The sequence below is a fragment of the Amblyomma mixtum genome, chromosome 2 (assembly GCF_055824585.1).
Source record: "Amblyomma mixtum isolate Tamu chromosome 2, ASM5582458v1, whole genome shotgun sequence".
In the NCBI taxonomy this organism is placed as follows: Eukaryota; Metazoa; Arthropoda; class Arachnida; order Ixodida; family Ixodidae; genus Amblyomma; species Amblyomma mixtum.
In genome coordinates this window covers 315,900,517-315,913,365 of record NC_143013.1, presented here as the reverse complement: position 1 = coordinate 315,913,365, position 12,849 = coordinate 315,900,517, and the positions used below count along the sequence as shown (strand labels likewise).

The 12,849-nt window shown below is 46.2% G+C and overlaps 1 protein-coding gene and 1 long non-coding RNA gene across 4 annotated transcripts in view; one reads left to right on the top strand and one right to left on the bottom strand.

Annotated features, from left to right (window-relative positions):
* LOC149365061 (uncharacterized) overlaps positions 1-12,849 on the bottom strand; it is an 86,501-nt gene that overhangs the window by 17,300 nt on the left and 56,352 nt on the right. For all 3 annotated transcript variants that reach the window (XM_089575140.1, XM_089575141.1, XM_089575143.1), the window contains exon 3: positions 11,308-11,338. In XM_089575140.1, the coding sequence (XP_089431266.1) occupies positions 11,308-11,338 (31 nt within the window). The remainder of the gene's footprint in view (positions 1-11,307; positions 11,339-12,849) is intronic.
* On the top strand, positions 1,736-6,309 carry LOC149365062 (uncharacterized). Its single transcript, XR_016289254.1, has 3 exons — positions 1,736-2,086; positions 3,500-3,627; positions 5,520-6,309. It is a non-coding gene; the product is annotated as an uncharacterized LOC149365062 (long non-coding RNA).

Here is a 12,849-nt window from a genome sequence, read left to right as displayed (position 1 = left end):
AAAATGAACATTGAGATGCAATTAACTGTTTATAGAGTATTTATTGAGTCAATAAAAAGTCTATTAATACTCAAATCCTAATGACTTTGGTCTATAAAAAGTCAATATGTTCTTGACTGGTATGACCCAATATAAATTTAATTGACTACAAGTGAATTAAAACTCAAGCAACAAAAAATCAATTTACATCGATTTCTCACTATGTCATTAAAAAGTCAATAAGTTCTTGACTTATATGACCCAATATAAATTTAATTGACTTCAAGTGAATTAAAACTCAAGCAACAAAAATTCCATTTACAGCCCATTTCTCACGACTCATTAAAAAGTCAATATGTTATTGACTGATATGACCCAATATAAATTTAATTGACTACAAGTGAATTAAAACTTTAGCAACAAAAATTAAATTTACAACAGATTTCTCACAAATTTGAGAACCAACCGCAACAACAGCTCAAACGATTCCCATTTCAGCTGAACAGCCTTTATTCATATTATATCTGCTATGGGAGAGGTCATCATGTTGAAGTTGGTTGTAGGTTGTGACTCGGAAAAACACTGCTCATGAGGTCGCTTCGCAGTGTAAAATTTAACGTACAACTGAACACAGTATTCTTTTTTGGTACCAAGTGAGAAATGTGGTATGAAACTATCCTTAGGTTGGAATTAAATTGCACAATGTAAGGGAGAGCTCACTTGAGTTACTGATTCATAAATGTGACAGCATAATGGTGCGGAGGCAGCATTACCTGAATACCGGGCGTTTCAGCAATCACCTTCAAAAATTTTCAAAAATAGGCTTTTTTGGGGTAAAAATATGGTTTGTGCTATCACCAGTGTTGGCGGACAACAGAAAGCCGGTAAATTGTCTTCAGTAAGCTGGTTTACTAATTTTTAATAAATAACTTTTTAATCAGTAGAGTTAGGCGCCTAGTTGCAATCAGAGATTTGTAGCTGGTCGTAATAGCCATATCAGATTTTAGAATTTGGAAAACGCGATTACCCTTGGGGCTGCGGCTCGACAAAATTTGGCTTTTTCGACTAGTTACATGCACTGGAGGGCTTGCTTTGCCTGCATGCTTTCGAAACCGAATGTATTTTCGCACGATGCAGCCAAATTTTGTCGAGCCACAGCAGCGAGTGTAATCGCGTTTTAGAAATTCTAAAAACTGATATGGCTACTACTATCGACCGGCTACAAATCTCTAATTGCAACGAATTGCCTATCTCTGATAGTTAAAAAGTTAGAAGTTAGTTTACCAGCTTACTACCTAAGACAATTAACCGGCTTCCCGGTGTCCAGCGATACTGGTAATAATGTGCCGCAAAAGCCATATTTTTACCCCAAAAAGCCTATTTTTGAAAATTTTCGAGTCTTCCCTGAAAAACCTGATATATATTACGATTGAAGATATCAATCCAATTGGGGATTTTTACAGGTGTGGGTTATAAGGGGCCGTACACATTTGCTCACAAAGGGAGCATTCACACGTATGTACACGAGGGTAACTAAAGACTATTACAACAAAAAGGAGGCAAACGCATGAAATAAAATGGCATCATCTTGATTGGACCATAGAGTATAAGCATACAGGCTGTTGAAATGCCTCGTGAGACCAGTATTCAACACACCTATTGAGAAACCAATATACAGCATATGTACCTTGCGCCCGCGCCGCGGACTTGCTAACGCCATTCAAATCGAGCGCGCAGGCTGGCAGGTCACGTGACAAGACGAACACATCCGGGCACCACGCGACCACGTGGGTCGTTCCGGCGTGCTGCCGTTTGTGCTCGCCGCTCGCTCGTTGGGGCATGTTTTGTGTTGTATTTATTTCAAAATCGCTGCTTCAAACTCGTGTTTGGTTTGACTTGTGATCGTAGCTTTTGGCACCGCTGGCAGTACAATTTCCAGCCCTTCGTGTGCTTCGTGAAAAAGCGACCGCGCCGGGAACCCTGCTGGCTTTTCGTCATGACAGCACGTTGGACTTCACCGATGGAAGCTGCTGCGTCTTTTATCTACCGGAACCGCCTTACAAAAGAAGAAAGCGGTTACTGGAAGGCGTCGAGTCTTCGTTTTCAGGTAAGGCCTGTAATAATGCGCAGGAATGCGCGCAATTTGCCACCACGCAAATTAACCACCTAGCACTAAGGCGAGAAGAAACGGAAGAGATGAGGCGCTGCCGCCATTGTGCACGGTTATTTCTGCGGTGGCAAAATGCACTCTACATTGAGTCACTATAACTAGCTGGCCTGTCTGTGTTCACAGTGTATCCGTTGCGACGCGAACGCCGTGAAAATAAGCTAAAATCATTGTTCGACGTGGTTGTGCACTGCTGCCTGCACGCATGTTTTTCGTCGCTATCCGCTCGCAGCGGTTTGACGATAGTGCACGCAACTTGACCTGTTTAGCGTTGCATTATGTGCTGCGCGTACACGCGTCGATACAATTTCTTGAAGTGGCTTCGTAAGCTTTGAACACACCTATGCGAGACGATTAAACCTGCTGTCGAGCTCTAGGGGTATGCTGTGTTCGCTCTGCATTCGACGCAGCTAACCCATAGCTGCCCGCCTCGGTGGCCCATAGTGCGCGTCATTCGGTCTCTGGCGCTGCATACTGCGCTACGCGAGTACGCGTCAGGGCTCGGCATTTGATATACTCTGCTCGATACGACATCGAGTCGTGTTCGCTGCAGCGGACTGTGCGGCACCAGACCCGCCGCGGTGGCTCAGTGGTTGCGGCGCTCGGCTGCCGGACCCGATAGACGCGGGTTCGATACCGGCCGCGGCGGCCGAATTTTGATGGAGGCGAATTCTAGAGGCCTGTGTACTGTGCGATGTCAGGGCACGTTAAAGACCCCAGGTGGTCGAAATTTCCGGAGCCCTTCACTACGGCGTCCCTTATAGTTCGGGACGTTAAACCCCAATAAACCAAACCAAACCAAGCGATACGCGCTACTGGCCACTGTGGCGGGCGGTTAATCGCGTTGGAGTCAAAGGCAGACTGAATACGTCGTCCTCCAAGGCTGAACTGTCGGTGCAATCGCCTTGCAGTGGTGTCTTACAAGCTCAAAAAGCCACATCCAGTAACAGGCTGTATGAACGCGTATTCGCGTAAATAGAGGAGTGATGCGGCTTCCCCAATGAGAAAACTGCCTGTTCGATCATTAGTGTAGCCGTAAAGTGCTTTTAGTGGCAGGCGACCGTGAAGAAAAATCATTGTTAGATGTTGAAGAATAACCAGTCCAAAAATAGGCTCGAGCACTTTGCAGCCTTTTCTAACAGCCCTTTCAGATTAATTATTTCTGAAGAACCCTAAACAATGCAGAGCTTATTGTGGATTCAAGTGTGAGCAAGGTAACTTTTGTCTGTTTAAACTTTGCTTTGTGTTTGTGTGAAACTGGCAGTACGAATTCTTACCCATTAACACAGTCATTGTGGGTACGTCATCTTCCATAGATTGCACAGGTGAAATTCAAATTATGATGTTATGCAGGTGAAGTGCCTGCTGTCCAATGGTGAAGAGGTCTGAAAAGAGCTGTCACTGAAAAGGATGTCTCCGCTGTCCAACTGTGGGGCTGTCTTCCTTGTCTGTGCCCGTTCAACGTGTATTGCAGAACACATGTAAGTACTGAGTTTTCTAAAGTGCGTTTTTCTAGAACTCTGTGTTGAGATCAGTGTGTTGCACCAGTGTGCTTTGAACCAGTGTTGACGGCATATGTTGGCATTTGCCTTTTAAATAGTATATGTGTGTTTCTTCTCAATAAGGCGTCATCCAATACTGCAACTTTGATTCTGGATTTGAAGCGGCGGGCTACAGCAGCATTTTAAGGCGATATTACAGCAGGAGGACAGCCTTGTTATCCTTCTACTGTAATACCTGTGTCACATAGCACTCCTCCTAAACAGTTGTAGCCGTAGGATAACTTTCATTCTTCTACTGTAACGCCAGTGTCACATGACACTCCTCAGAGACCCATTGTAAGAGGCTGCGCAAAAGAAACCAGGATGAAAGGGAAGACACGTATACCAAAGGACGAGCGCTGAAGTACCAACTGGTAGTTCAGCACTCGTCCAACTACCAGTTGGTAGTTCAGCGCTCGTCCTGTGGTATATGTGTCTTCCCTTTCATCCTGGTTTCTTTTGCGCTGCCTCTTACAATGATGCTTAACCGACTAGCCCACACAAAGTTATTGATCCTCAGAGACCTTTCCAGCGAAGGCATCTGATTTCACTTGAGGAGCAAAATATGAAAGGCATTAATAGTAATTTAACTGTAAACCTTAAGATTTTTGCCATTTCGGTGAGTATACTTGCTCTAATTAACATATATTTGTCTAGGAGATTGTAGCGACCTGGTTGACTCAGATTTTTGGCTTGCTACCTAATGGCATGGCTAAACAACTCGAAAAGAATAGGATATAAGACATGAATGCATGCTGCACTAACAACTGTTTACATTATCAGTTTTCCACATTATATGGGTTGCACTGTATATACTCAGAAATAGAAAGGAGCCAAGTACAAAGAAAAGCAAACCAAACAACAAAGAGGTAAAATGCGAAATGTTACCCTCTTTTTCTCATGCACTTAGCAGCAATGGTCGTAGTGAAAAATAGCATAGCAATAAAGAAGCACTTGGCTTGTAACATGCGCACCTTTTTGGAAATACTAGAGTGTAGTGGTGCTTTTGCCATTCTAAGAAACTGGCTTGTCTGGCATGGCTCTGCATCTTGATGTGACTAATTGCATCATGTTTTGTTATGAAGGCTAGTGCGTTTTAGTGCTGGTTATTGCATTACTATTTCTACTTCCTCTGTCTACTAGTGAGTCGTCAGTGTGTGTTACACTTCCTTCTTTATCACATTTAAATTTTTTGGGTATTGCACATTTCAGTGTTGTGTCAAGGGCATGTTGAAAAGCTGGAATTACAGAATTGCTCTTAGCAAGCCCAGCCTCTTGTGTGATATACAGGCAGTGCTCCTACTGTTGCATACTATTTTTATTTTTGAATATTTGCTATTACACACACTAATCTGTGATTTTCATCAGCATGAAATCATTTTCCTAAATGATTTGTGTAGTTAACGTTATAAAAAGGCAAAGTACACAATTACCGTTTTCACTTCTTTCTTACATCGGAACCTACTACTATTGCATGACACCATCATTGTGAGGGTGTAAGTTTTGTGTTTATTTTAAACAACTACATGATTTCTGACTTGCATGCTTCAACAGGCATGAAAGCATATTACCATATGACACTATGCAATCAACAAATGCAATTCGATCTTGGCCGCGCCGGTGTAATGTCGATGGAGGCAAAATCTAGAGGCCCGTGTACTCTGCGATGTATGTGCACATTAAAGAACCCGAGGTGGCCAAAATTTCTGGAGCCCTTCACTGCGGTGTTCCTCAAAGCCTGAGTCGCTTTGACGTTAAACCCACAATTAACGCCTCATTCCTGGCTGTGACTATAGCATAGAAATTTTATTCCTGTGTTCTGTTTCCTGCAGGTGCATTCATTTATTGCTTCGAGATTGAAAAGGCTGTGTACAAACTCTGGACGGAATCCAGAAGGATGCAGTATTTCTGAAGCGGGCCACCACAACTGTGTGGTGAAGAGAAGCAGTGGTACAGCGCAGCTTCATTGGCAGCTGCTCAGGAGAAGGATATTGGAAGGCAAGGAAAAGGCTCTACAGAAGACACTCACGCAAGTGAAAATGGATGCACTCACAGGTGATTACTGGTTTTAGCTGGATTTAGCACAGAAGTATATATTCACTCCGTCAGTGTATTCGAGAATTGCAACTCGGGATTTGTTAGTGGTTTATTAGGAAGCACAAAACAAAGGGTAATAACAAATGTATGGGATGGAAGCTAGTGACCAATTCACTGTAGGTATGTCATCATGTGAAGGTTTGTGTAGAAGAGGTTAATTGATGGGCATAGTTTGTAGCTCATGTGAGGAACAGTATAAATAGCTTAAATGGCGAGGTTCTGAGACCAATGGGGCAGTGCATGAGCAGAAAAACTAGCCAGGAGTTAACAAATTTTCATGAATGCTCAGCTGTCATGCTTTAGAAATAAGGCTGTTGGTATTTGGCAGCCATGTGCTGTGAAGCTCGGTATTTTAAAAGTGTTGAGGCCTAAGAGATCTGATTCAGTGTTGGCATTCATGGGTGCTGTCACATTAGCCATCCTCCTTTAATGCAAATAGCAGCATTTGCTAGTTGTCTTTGCAATGGGATCATTGTAGCAGTGTATATCATAATAAATATATAATTTTTCTCCCTTAATCTTCAGGCACTGTCACTACACACAAATGGATTCAAGCTGCCATCAAGGCAATGAAAGATATTCGACTTTCTCGGAAAAGATGCACGCTATGACGCGAGGGGCCTCCAGTGCGACTCATTCGCTGCTTTTGTCTACTAATAAAGCTAAGGTTGCTCTTAGGCAAATGTGAGCATTTTTTTTTGTTCTTTCAATACATACTTGCTCTTCGTGCTTCTCAAGAACATGAATCATGTAATACTTATTTGCATGCTGCTACGTACATACTACCGTGCTCAAATTTGAGAGACCCCTGTGAGCTCTTGCCGAATTTTACCAAACTGCATGTGGGCGCCGCCTGACGAAGCAATCCTGTTGTCGAGACCGATGCCCATATGCAATATGGCACGTTTCAGCATGCACTTGCATTGGTTTCTTAATTTTGCTCACGATAGTATGTCCAAACATTGAGCATCACTATGAAGACATGTTAGGTAACAAATTTGTTTCTGGATGGTTCACCCTTCCTTTGACATCATCATCCCGGAATGCTATACCAACCGCACCAGGAAACAGTAAACCAAAGCACACCAGAGCTGGTATCAGCCGGCTGAGTCACACCAGATGAGAACACACTATGCCATGTCACAGAACTCATTTCTGAAAATCTGGTCTCGAAACACCAGGAAGGGTAATTCGCCAATTTTCTTTTGTGCGAGTGTATCGCAGTGTTGTGATTTTGAGATCACCACACGCACATAGCGGATGCACTATGTAGCTCGGAACACTGTGGCAAGGTAATAAACAACCAGTAAACTTTCGACTGGATGTATTTAGATCTTTTAATAAACAGTCAGTTAAATGTGAACTGCAGGTCAATTAAATAAAAATGCCAAGTAATAAACTGGCAATTAAATGTGAACTGCAGGTTTATAAACACTCAGTTAAATATGTATTGCCAGTCAATAAAATCTCTATTTAGATCTATTGAGTTAAATTAATAAACTGCCAATTGGAATACGGTGGCCAGTTTTAAATTGAAACTCAACACAAAAAAGTCTATAAACTGTCAATTAAACCACAAAAGAGTTCATAATAAACTGTCAATTAAATGTTAACTTAATATGAATTCAGTGTTAATTGACATGCAATTAAATGTGAACTGCAGGTATATAAACAGTCAGTTAAATATGTATTGCCAGTCAATAAAATCTCAATTTGGATCTATCGAGTTAAGTTAATAAACAGTCAATTGGAATACGGTGGCCAATTTTAAATTGAAACTCGACAAAAAAAGTCTATAAGCCCTCAATTAAACCACAATACAATTTATTGCCGAGAGTCAATAAGTATTTAATTAAAACTGGGTAGAAATTTTTGTAAGGGATTACTATTTCATCCCTTGCCCTGTTTAATTTCAAGCTAACACGACATACAGTGCCGGCGTATATTAACACCCGACCACCGGTACGCCATTTACACGGGATACTTCAGCTTTTCATCAAAAGAGGACTACAAATGGTGCGCTGCGGGCATGGTTCTAGCAGCATATCGAGCGGTCACTCGGCGAGGAGACGGTCACCTTCACAAAGAACTACCCTGACTGCAGTCTGGTCAAGAGGGCAAAGGCGGTAATAATGTTTCTCTCTCTCTTCAAGAGCGTCATAACAGGCACAAGAGGAAAAAGAAAGCGCTGGCGCATCCGGAAAGCGCACCCACTCGCGCGCACCCACGGGGTGGGGAGGAGAGGCAGCCCGGACGCTTGCGCCGCCGGCGCCGTCCTTGGGCGCCACTGGAGCCCCCATTGTTCTTCGGCGCCCTGCTTGGCCGCCCTCAATGGCTGCGGCGGGGACAGGTGCGACCCGGCGTCCAAGGTGGACCCCTTTCCGCCCGCGCACCGGACGGCGCCCCCCTCCCTCCTCCTACCCCATGGAACAGGGAGTTCGAGAAAACGGCGCTAGGCTCTTCCAGAGAATGTTTGCTTAATCGCGGACGCCATGCGGCAAAGGGTTAAGAACTTTAGCACGTTGTCAGCGCACTTCTAATTTTTCAGGGTGAACCAGAAGAGCAAATCATTTGAAGCACCTCTGGTATACGCGCCGATCATATACTTCAAACATTGAGGTGAAGAACCCGATGTTGTCAAAGTAGACGAGCCTTGAATTATAATAGCGTGAAAAGCTGGGTAAGTAAATGTAGGAGCAGAGTAGGGGTGGAGCTGTTCTCATTAACTGCCCCGGCTGACTTTCTTGACTGCAGAAATGCTCCATGGTTTGCGCGCAAGGTATTAAAGGGCCGAATTTTGCGCTCGCAAAGCAGATCTAGCCTGGATATAGCAACGAGAGGGGCACCCCCGTGTTCCTAAGTGAATACGCTGTATGCATTGATACATGTAGGTAGGATTACAGGTGATAAAGGAGAGCTTGGAAGAAGAGCAAGAAGTAGCAGGCGAAGAAACCGGTAGCCTCGATAGGGTACGTTAGGATAAGATACGATAGGATCGGCAATGCGGGACCTTATTCAGAAACGGTGGAAATGCATTTCTACAGTAGTTGCATCTAGCCTTTCGCATGTGCATCATATTTTTTTTTTTTATTCTGGCAAAACCACACACGAGAAGAGGCGTTTTCCTTCACGGGAGGCCTAGAGGTAGAGGGAGACCTAGAGGTGAGCAGGTGAGCAGCCTGCCCACATTGTCAGGCGGCAGCTAAATTAATCGTGAGAGGCTGCTCGAGAAGTGCAACCTGGATCGCAACGCAACCCAAGCAAGCCAAGTCTCATTGATGGTAGCACCTGCCATAGATGGGCAGTGGCGCACCGCTTGACCGCTGCACCACTGCGCCAGGAGTGCTAGGATGAGAATGACCAATACCGCATATATGGGCATTAACTCATAATCGCTATCCAAACAACTGCCAACCGTGAACACTGGATCTCAACACAGAAACCAACGTGAAAACCGAACTGCTAGCGCACCTAGTTCGTATTTAGCCTAACTATGCAAATCGACCGCCATTTTTTTTTTTTTTTTCACCGAAATCACACAAGGGAAGAGGCGCTTTCCTTCACGGGATACCTAGAGAAAGGTAAAAATTATGCAATAAAGTTGAACGCTTAATTTTATTTCACTCGGCTAACCGTTTCACTGCATTCGAAGCTGTAAGTGCCTGGGCATCTTTTAATAATGTTTGGTTTGGTTTGGTTTATGAGGTTTAACGTCCCAAAGCGCCCCAGGATATGAGGGATGAAATAGTGAAGGCCTCCGGAAATTTCGACCACCTGGAGCTCTTTAGCGTGAACTGACATCGCACAGTACATGGGCCTCTAGAATTTCGCCTCCATCGAAATTCGACCGCCGCGGCCGGGATCGAACCCGCGTCTTTCGGGTCAGCAGCCGAGCACCATAACAACTGAGCCACCGCGGCGGCTTTAATAAAGTAAGAAGTAAATAAATTAAATTGGAAAAAGTCCCCCTCCCCCGGTATTGTTATTTATGCTCTGAAGTTAAGTTCTTTTGTAAACTCACACCGGCCAAAAAGTCCGACTTTTCTTTTTAGAGGTATTGCCACGTAACATGCAGAAGGGGAAAGATATTTATCTTTATAGCAAGAGGTGACTACTCCAAGACCTTACGTGTTTTCAGAGCACAGATGTGTGTTTGAAGTAGAAATTCAATAAATTAAAAACACAGACACGAAAAGACCCCCTGGTTGGAGTAGCTGCACTCTAAATATGCTGCGAGCCCTGTGAATTGAGCTGTTTATACCAACGGTGCGAAATACATGCTACTCCCTGCGGAGTACATGCTACTCCCTACTGTTTGGGAATTAGGCGATACCCATACAGTATTCTAGCGCTCGTACACGTAATTAATTTTCAGCAGTATTTTTTTTTCATTACAGGAATCAGTTTATGTCAACGAATAAGTAAAAAAATATGTTCAAAAGGAGGTCTCACTCACTGAGGCGAACTGGAACTTACGTAACTATATATCCATCTAATATTGGTCAATAACTGCTTGAACCACAAGAGACTCGTGGTTTTTAGTGGAAATTTGACCGTCAAGAGCATCACTAAATAATACATTTCCCGAAAACGCTGCCCTATTCAGCGTTTCAAGTATTTATTTATACACTGAACATGCATAAATGCATTGTACAACCGTAGCAGTGGCCAGTGAATATCGTGCACCGCCGAACGCATTACTCTCCCAGACAGTGCACATGCCGCACGCATTTTTATTTTGCGCGCCTATTTCTCTGAACACTTTCTTCGCGCTCTGCTTTGGTCACAAAAATTCCGCCATTGAAGTTATTTGTGACACTCTTTTGTAATTAAAGATTGTGCTATTGGAGAAAGACAGTAGTTAATTCAAAACAGTTACTCGGTTATGACAGCGCCAGTAATATTGCATTAGTGATATTGTTGGTAAATCTACCTCTCCTTTCCAAATCTGAAGTTCAGGCTATATGAGTACACCTTGTATGTAAGCAAGTGTAGAGGAATTGTAGAAAGCAAGGAATGACTTAAATGTGCTGTCCCGCCTTTTGTGGGATTGCATTTTGTTCTTTTTGATTTTGTGTGTTCTGGGAGACCCATAACCTCACACCACAACTCAGTCCAAAGCTGGCCACTCAGCGCCGAGGCTACCCAATAACAGTTCGAAGTCTCCCTCCGGAACGGCAGCCTTCACGAGTAAAGAAAGATTCCAGCATCCACACATCCAAAACAGTCCTAAGCCGTTTAAAACCTTTTTTCTTTCTTTCTGTTTATTAGCTGCCGGAGAAGATTAGTGATGTTTCTAGCTTGCATTAATTTTTGTTTATGTTCATTCTGTACCTTTGCAGTTCTTTGTACACTATAACTCCAAACTCCACCCCTTTGTCTAAGACGTATAAAACAGGCTGCCAGCCATTTATTTCTCACCCTCTTTATTTCCCTCTCCATACGTGCTCTAATCAGTAGAGAGCGCCCTTCAATGGAGAAAAATTTAAGCACTATAATACATCGGGTCAAAATGCCACTTACCTCGTTTAGTGTTAGAAATAACGTCGGAGTCCTGTTTGGGAGAAAAGAGACAGGCAGGGGACATGCTTGTTAAGAATGGCATTTATAGGAACATTGCGGCAATGTTTCTCTATCACTCTGTAACTGTCTGTCTGCTGGAACTGCCACAAAACATAGATCAGACAATTAAATGGAGCTGAATAATGGGAAAAATTATCTTCGCTTTTCCTGATTACGCTACTTTGCTGTTCTCCGCAGATACAAAGTGCACCCAGGGTAGTATGTCGGCTACAAACTGAACTTCAGAAACATATGGCTTCCAGAAGCATACACTGCAAGGTAATCAGAAGGCGTAAATGCCTCCAGAAAAGCCGTGTTATTATATTGCCTCGACTTATCGATGGTCACTATTGCACCTGCGGTGAGTTTCAGCGCTGTTTATGCAAATGACCGACCGACCGACCGACCGACCGACCGACCGACCGACCGACCGACCGACCGACCGACCGACCGACCGACCGACCGACCGACCGACCGACCGACCGACCGACCGACCGACCGACCGACCGACCGACCGACCGACCGACCGACCGACCGACCGACCGACCGACCGACCGACCGACCGACCGACCGACCGACCGACCGACCGACCGACCGACCGACCGACCGACCGACCGACCGACCGACCGACCGACCGACCGACCGACCGACCGACCGACCGACCGACCGACCGACCGACCGACCGACCGACCGACCGACCGACCGACCGACCGACCGACCGACCGACCGACCGACCGACCGACCGACCGACCGACCGACCGACCGACCGACCGACCGACCGACCGACCGACCGACCGACCGACCGACCGACCGACCGACCGACCGACCGACCGACCGACCGACCGACCGACCGACCGACCGACCGACCGACCGACCGACCGACCGACCGACCGACCGACCGACCGACCGACCGACCGACCGACCGACCGACCGACCGACCGACCGACCGACCGACCGACCGACCGACCGACCGACCGACCGACCGACCGACCGACCGACCGACCGACCGACCGACCGACCGACCGACCGACCGACCGACCGACCGACCGACCGACCGACCGACCGACCGACCGACCGACCGACCGACCGACCGACCGACCGACCGACCGACCGACCGACCGACCGACCGACCGACCGACCGACCGACCGACCGACCGACCGACCGACCGACCGACCGACCGACCGACCGACCGACCGACCGACCGACCGACCGACCGACCGACCGACCGACCGACCGACCGACCGACCGACCGACCGACCGACCGACCGACCGACCGACCGACCGACCGACCGACCGACCGACCGACCGACCGACCGACCGACCGACCGACCGACCGACCGACCGACCGACCGACCGACCGACCGACCGACCGACCGACCGACCGACCGACCGACCGACCGACCGACCGACCGACCGACCGACCGACCGACCGACCGACCGACCGACCGACCGACCGACCGACCGACCGACCGACCGACCGACCGACCGACCGACCGACCGAC